This window comes from Bactrocera dorsalis, chromosome 3 (assembly GCF_023373825.1).
Source record: "Bactrocera dorsalis isolate Fly_Bdor chromosome 3, ASM2337382v1, whole genome shotgun sequence".
NCBI lineage: Eukaryota > Metazoa > Arthropoda > Insecta > Diptera > Tephritidae > Bactrocera > Bactrocera dorsalis.
In genome coordinates, this window is record NC_064305.1 from 11842945 (window position 1) to 11851050 (window position 8106).

The 8106-nt window shown below is 36.1% G+C and overlaps 1 protein-coding gene across 1 annotated transcript; it reads left to right on the forward strand.

Moving 5' to 3' along the window:
• Nucleotides 1–1780: 1780 nt before the first annotated feature.
• Nucleotides 1781–4797, forward strand: LOC125777255 (uncharacterized; the record flags this gene model as incomplete). Its single annotated transcript, XM_049451577.1, has 2 exons — nt 1781–1991; nt 2054–4797. Coding segments are annotated over 2 exons (909 nt in total), but the record flags the coding sequence as incomplete, so codon positions are not given.
• Nucleotides 4798–8106: the final 3309 nt, after the last annotated feature.

Here is an 8106-nt window from a genome sequence, read left to right on the forward strand (position 1 = left end):
CTTTGAACCGGAAACGGATCTTATTGTTGAACAAATAAATTTGGCTCGAAAACGTTGGATCTACTTGGAACTTTTCAAGAGCCCATAAAGTGAAGCGATGTTGCTTGGGAAAGCCGATAGAATTCTTTGCCAGATTGTACTGTTGCTTTGGACAAGAAGCCGTGTCAAATTTCGAGAAGATAGCTCTTCAAATACACACTTTTTCACAAAAGAACTTAATTTGGGTCGGTCAGTTTGTACGGCAGCTACAAGGTGCTTTCCGAAGTAAACAGAACATTTTGAATCTAGCGCCCCATGGTGGCGCCATCTATATGTCGACTGGTGCTTTGGACTCTGCTATCTTTATCGATTGTCCAGTGAGAATTTCATGACATTTCATTGATTCATGAAGTGAAATTATTGCGCTTTACGATTAGATTTGTATTTCACCACGTCAATTTTCTAGTATGTAAATAGGTCACTCAATTTTTCACTATACTCTCGCATTAAAATTCCAATTTAATTGATTATCTGTTAGAAAATATATTTTTTTCTAATGGACAGTGAATCATTTTATGTATAAATAATAATATAATAATCTACTCTTACGATATCGACAAGAATTCGCTCATTATTTGCAATATGTAGGCCTCACCCTTTTAACAGGTATTCCAATATATATGTACTTAGTAATGTATAAAATTTAATTAAATATATTTCCAGTGAATCAAGTAAGGATGAATCAAATTCGGTTAGCATTTTTTAGTTGATATACACGATTATTTTAGGTTTATGAAGAGTGTTAGTTGACACAATTTTGACAGCTTGTGATGTCAAATTCATTTCAAATACACACCGTTACTTTAGGATGCGATTTCTATTAGCTTACAGAGTTGCATGGATAGACGGCGATTGTAATTAGAGTTCGGCATGTTGTTTTAACAGATGCTTCGAGGAAACTCTGTGTAATGAATGCACCAAGGTTTGAGGAAACTATTTGTCTCACCAACCATAAGGTCAGTTGTTTGGTAATGGATATCAAGCATGGGTTGTCTCAAACGTTAGAACAATAAAATCATTTTGCTATAAGTGTAACGAAGATGTCCAGGGGTTTAGATTTTGTAAAAAATTCCATTATACATACATATATATGTACACATAATTTTATATAAACGAAGAAAATTGTGCAAACTGCAGTTAGTTCGTACTAAGTCGTCGCTGTGGGTCGCTGAGAATTTGCTAAACCGTGAAATGCATAACTTGTTGCAGTTTTTGTCGATTTTTACGGTAAATATTTCTCTCACTGCAACACTTAACTATTACACAGAGGATATACAGTATATAGGATGTAGCATACAAAAATAAATAGTGGCGCTAAAGTGTAACATCACTGACCAAAAATACTCGAGAACGTTGGAAAACATTTCGAACTCATTCGCGTACTTCACATCAGTACCTTAGGCTGAAAATATTTTCCAACTTTTTTCCATACTAATCTCTATACTCTAAACAAATTTTCTTGCCTTCACAGTGATTCGAGTTTTATTAAGATTTATTAATTTTTCCATATATTTTTAAAATTGAAGCCAACCATTGCACAATTAGGATACCGAAGGATGTGCCGCAACCGACACCTGTAATTTTTACGAATACTGGATTATTCAGACCTACTAGCGCAGTAACTACAATTAGAGAGTATGACAAAATAACACTGCGTTGCTGCTGGAAGGGACAATAAAGTGCTTGCTCTAAATCAAGAGATAGTACCATTGGAGTGTAGAAATGGTAAATTTCTCTCTATGGGAAGACCATTTGTGTTCAAAAATGTAAATCGGTACCGACCTCTCAGCTATGGCAAAACGGCACTATTTGCGCTGCAGCCGCTGGTGTGTTTTATGAAGTGGGATTTAGCTTAGGCGGGAACTGGCACCCCATTTTCAAAATTTGCTTCAATCCACGCGACCAGCGCACGATTTACTCACGTAATTTGATTAATGGCTTTGTGGTAAAAAGTAAAAAATATTAGTCGCTTATTTGATATTATCAATTACTTATATTTAATTTTTACATTTAGATCGAGTTAGGCAAGACTGCCGCCCATCTTCTTTTAAAAGTGAAGGTGTGAGATATAACCTTGATCATTTATATACAAAGGCAACTCAACGAACACGCTTCGAAGCGCTTTTTGGTGCCAACCAAAACATCGTCAGTGAGTACATTTTCCTTGCACGCGGTCATATAGCACCATTTGCGGATTTCATTTTTTGTTACGAACAGTATGCCACTTTCTATTACGCGAACGTTGCACCAGAGTGGCAAGTCGTGAATGCCGGTAATTGGGTACGCGTGGAGAACGCTGTGCGCAAGATCGCCTCTTCGAAGCAATCCGATGTATTGGTATTCACCGGTACCTTAGGCGTATTACAGTTGCGAAATCCACTGACTTCTCGGGATACTAGCATATATTTGGGTGTAAACCAAACGATTGCTGTGCCAAAATGGTTCTATAAGGTGGTGATGCATCCTAGTTTCGCCATTGATATCGTTTTTATCACGCTGAATAATCCATTTGCAAGAAATGCTGTAGGAGTGGAGTTTTGTAACAATATTTGTAGCCGAGTTTGTTATCAGCATAGCTTGGATTGTTCCAAATTTAAAGATACTAACAAAGGTTATACGTTTTGTTGTGAGTTAAAGGACTTTTGGGCCAAAGCTATTCGTGTTGGAAGGCCATATTATGAACTACCAGTTGGCTGGAGTTATAAAAATTAACTTGTGTTATATGTATATGTACGATTTGAGTTCCAAAGTAAACAGGACTTTTCAGCGCCCACTGCTATCTTTAACGGTTTTCCAGTGAGAGTTTCATCACATATCATGGATTGGAAGTAATTGCGGCTTAAGTGTCAGTATGTTTGTGTTATCGGTGCGAAAATGAGTTTCGAACAAACAGACACCATTAAATGTTGTTGTAAAATTGGAAAAACTTTTACCGAAACGCTTCAATTGTTGAAACAAGTTTATGGCGATGATTGCCTATCCCGTAGCAGAGTGCCCGAGTGGTTTCAACATTTTCAAAGTGGTCGTGAGCACATAAATGACGATCAACATGTGGTCTAACAAAAATCCATGATCACCGGAAATTCCATCGAAACTGTGCGTGAATTCATCAAAAATCAGCCGAGATCATCTATTAAATTCATTGAAATGGAATTCAACATCTCCAAAACATCGATTTATCGCATTTTGACCGAACATTTGGGCTTACGAAAGGTGTGTGCACGGTTTGTTCCGCAGAAATTTACTGACGACCAAAAATTACTCGGATTTCAACATTCGAAGGCCATCATTGTGACTGATTATTTGACCAAAAATCACATTTTAACCATTACCCACTCCTCGTATTCATATGATATGGCACGGTGCGACTTCTTTCTTTTCGGAAAAAGGGGATCCACTAGCTTAACACATCGTTTTTATTCTCCAGTAGAGACGAGTGGACCAATGGTGCTGTGGTCGACATTTTCAACGACGAAATCTACATATTCACTGACGGATCAAGCGTGGAACAGGAACAGGAACGCGCTGCTACTACAATTCAGTATTTCAGGCCGAAATTGTTGGCATAACAAAAGGTGCTAAGTGAGTTTTTGTTTTAACCTGACAAAATCATTTTAGTTGGTAGCCAAGCGGCAATTATGGCAAAGCTAAGATAATGCAAGTTGGATGGCATAGACTCTCAGTAGTTAACTCATTTAATATCATCTGGATACCCAGTTATATAGAAATTAAAAGAAATAGTGAGGCAGAAGAGCTGACCAGCAGGCTATTATGTAGATCCTTCAAGAGTTGTTTGAAGCAATGTACCCTGGAGGAACACCTTTTGTGCTGATGGCGGATAGACCAAAAAGCTCTTACTTCTAAGCAAAAAGGAACATTGTAAGAGTCGTCACAGGGCACAGTCAGAAAATGGAACATTATCTATGAATGCCTAACCGGGTGAGAAAGGACATATTTCACGGTTCCCAATACTCCAACTATAGTGATATTGGCCACTTGCTGGATAAGGCTTAAATTGGTTACCGACCGGGAACATAATAGGCTTAATAATGTCTTAAGAGCTACCGTCTGCGGTCCGGCGCTCATGCGGCTACACTTTAGAGTCATCTGACTCTAGCGTAGTCCTTATTACTATCTTCTGTAACCTCTTCTTGACGGTTTTTAGTTCTTCTAGTGCTGTCCGAAAATATGTTGCTTTGTATTTGTTATTCGAATCAGATGACCAAAGAAACTTTCGGCGGTCTCTCGGCAGTGAAACTTGAAGCCTTCTGTACTCTATGTTTGTTTTACCGCCAGTTCTGACCTGAACTCCCTTGAACACCCAATATGTTTAAAGCTCTAGTATCTTCCTTACGTTAAACGTAACGTTCCTAACGTTACACTCAAAACTTCAAACCGCTATGACGAAAAATAGCATATACGATATATACAATACCCTGAAGAAAGTTGTTACTTTTCTGCTATTTGCTATTGTGATCGTATTCTATTCATTTTTCTGATTCGTTACTCTAAATGCATGTACTATATTTACACAAGTACTTACCACAACTACAGTGTTGAATGCAAACAGCACATATTTAGCCGTTGATGTGCCACAATCCATTGTGGTAACTTTATCGTTATATCTTTCGTCGAAACAAACGTATAAAATTCAATCTGAAACAGAAAACATTAATAATTTATTCAGTTTTAGAACACATATTCACTGATAAGATTTTAAGTATTAACAATTATTTGAAGTCACTTTTGCAAATCCTTATAAAAAAATAAGAATATATAATAAATCAAGATTTTTTTGGAAAAGCTATTAAGCGCTGTTAAAGCGCGCCTTAAAGCAAATTTTCAATTTCAGTTCTGTTTTCCTAATTAATTTTCACTTACTGCGAATTTATGAAAGTTAGGAGTACCGCTATTAAAACGCAAATAGCATCCGCTGCTGATTGCCCAAGCCATTCCTCCACCGCCGCTATGTTATGGGCAAGCTATTAATATCATTAAATTACTGCTTTTGGACCCTGTGGCCAGCATTTCGGCTGTGACATTTCGTGCTATCAATGCGACGGCATCTCCAAATGACAGCGCTGACCAAGCATTAATGTTCCGCGCTGAGAACATGAGCTTGCTAGTGTATGTCCCTGTGTGTGTTTGATTTTTTAACAAAAAGCGCTTTAATGGCCAAACACGCGTTTGCAGTAGAAGTGGAATGGCTTTTGTTGCGTCAGAGCGTGGTCGGTGGCAGGCGGCAGGAATAGACTGTTTATGGCCAGCGTAAGATCGATATAGATGTGGGTATGTATGTATGCATGTCTGTATGTATGTGTATGTGTCCGCGAGTGTTTAATGTTCAGCGCTTAACATAAATGTAGTTACAGCAGAAGTGTCCATCAGTGCGTCGTTAACGACGTAATTGTGGCGTTTAGAAATGCTCCTTTTTTTGTTTGTCATCTAAACAAAGCAAACAATGGCAACAACACATCATCATTGCTGGCTGAAATGATGTGTTCTTGAAGTAAGCGCCACAAAGTGTAAATAATGTGAAGCTGAGAGAATTTATTTTCTCATAACTTTTTTTTTGCAATTTGCAAATTGTGTTGCTGTAATTAAGTCAAATCGGTTTGTAATCATTCGGAATTGTATAATTACACTTCTTTGTGCGAACTTTTCGCAGATTTAATAAATGGAGGTTAAGTGAATAAGGCAGCTTTCACTTGGCGTTGATACTCATGCGGAAATTATCGTTAGCTCTTCCATAACATTGAAGCTTGTGATAAACTAAAATCACTTGTTCTAAATTCAGTCCTTAGGCCAAGCGCATAGTGATGTGAAAAACGTAATAATGAGGAGAGATTTGAGGGGGTTATAACTGGAAAAGAATAACTTTGGCATAATTATAAAGTATATCTAGTATATATATCGAAGAGAATACGTTTACGAATCGAGATACAGAATAGGGCCCCAGATTTGTCCGCAAATCCGAAGTACAGTTCTTATATAAAGCTACCAAAAGTCAGTGTTAATATATGTATGTATATAAAAATTATATGTAAATATTACTTCAAAAAATACACTTACTGCGAAATTTTTTTCAGGTTTTACAGTTCTTATGAAAAACGTCTACAAGTTTATGTTAGTATAAATTCGTATCGAAACGGGTTTTGAAAATGGTAATAAGCTTAACTCCGAATAAAATATTTACTCCGAAAAATTTTCAGTTTAACAGTTCTTATATTAGGCATCTTAAATAACAGTGAAAAGGAGTTTAAAATTATAGAAAGTACTACTCCGAAAAATAAATTTACTCCGAAATTTGTTTACATAAAAAATTTACAGTCAGAATGCATTTAAAAATAAAAAAATAAACTAATACTTATTTCTCTAAATTTATTGAACTCCGAAAACTCGATGATGCTTTAAACTGCCGTTTATATGCAAAACTGTGAAAAGGTGATGTTATTGTAATGTCCTAATGAAAGTTAGAGTAAATACGGCAGTGAAGATTATTCCGAGAAAAACTTTACTTCGAAATTTATATTCCGTATTTTTTTGTATAATTAATTTTAGCCATCACGTATGTACATATTGCCGTATTCGAAAATACATTAATATATTAAATGCCGTTTTATGTAAATCACTGAAAAATCAATGTTAATGTAATTTCTTAGCGAAAATTAGCGTAAATGCGGTAATAAAGATTACTCCGAAAAATAAATTTATTCCGAAAAATGTTTACCGATTTTTTTTTCCTAGATACTATTTTGACTTCAAAGAACATTGCATGCTTAAAATATTAGTTATTTCCGCAAATAAAATGTACTCCGAAAACTCTCTGCTCCTTTAAAATGCCATTTGTATGTTAAGCTTTTAAAAGTTAAAGTTATTATAGCGTAAATTTGTACAAAATCAAAGTTTTTTCAGGAAATTAAATTTACTCCGAAAAATTTTTTTCACTCCGAAGTTTTTATTCCGATAAAGTAGAAATATATCCTCTACTACTCTCCGACGAATATTGTATCTACTAGTTTAACTTAAACTTTTACCAGCCTTTGAAAATTTTCTGTACTCCGAAAGGTCGTTAAGATCAATAAAAAACTTTCTCAGTTGTCAACAGGTCTTCTTGGAATTTGGCATGGATTATTGCCTAAGGAAGCCGAAGAAATTGTTCAGATCAGACAATTATAGCATATATTGCTGTTTATGATTATAAACTATAATAATTACTTAGTATTTCAGTAAGCGGGAATGTTGTATGTATGTAAATGTGTATGCTTTAAGTATTTCTGTGGAAAATCCGCTTTGCCGTTCACTTCAGAGAGAAAAACCATATTTTTTAATAAAATATACTTCACATTGCATGCCATTATTCGGCATAATTTGTGCAAATATTGAATTAATCATAAGCAAAAAAATGTCAATTTATGGCAAGCCGCGCCTGAAAACGAATTGCATTCGCCACAGTCACTCAAAAAAGTATGTACACGCCGGCAAATTGGTGCGCCGCTGCTAATCCGTCAGTCAGCGTAAACAAGCTACAGCACTGCACCACATATGTAGCTATGTGGCATTTAAATTTATTTTTTGCCTACACAACAACAACAAAAACAATTGGAGGCTCAAATCGGCGCCGCCGGTTAAAGCCGTTTGCGTGCAAAGTGTGAAAACTGTCAGCAAACTTAAAAGTTCAATCAACTTTGTGCACGCGAATCGGCATAATGCATGGCAAACAAAAACAAAAACAAAAGCAAAACAAAAGTAAATGAATTGATATCACAAACACATACGCGAATACACGCACTTACATTTCAAGCTCCACAATTTATGGCTGACATACCTGCATTTCAGGCCGCCGCTGCTCCGCATGTCGCGCCACAACTTAGATGTGAGTGTGCTCAACGGTACAAACGAGAATTTAATGATTAAACCACATATTAGTAAATATATATTTATATATGTTTGTGTGTAGTGAGAGGCATAACATCAGCATCACATGCATGATACAAATTTTTGCTTGCATGTGTGAGTATGTTATACTTATATATACATACGTAAATATAACACTCGATATGTGGG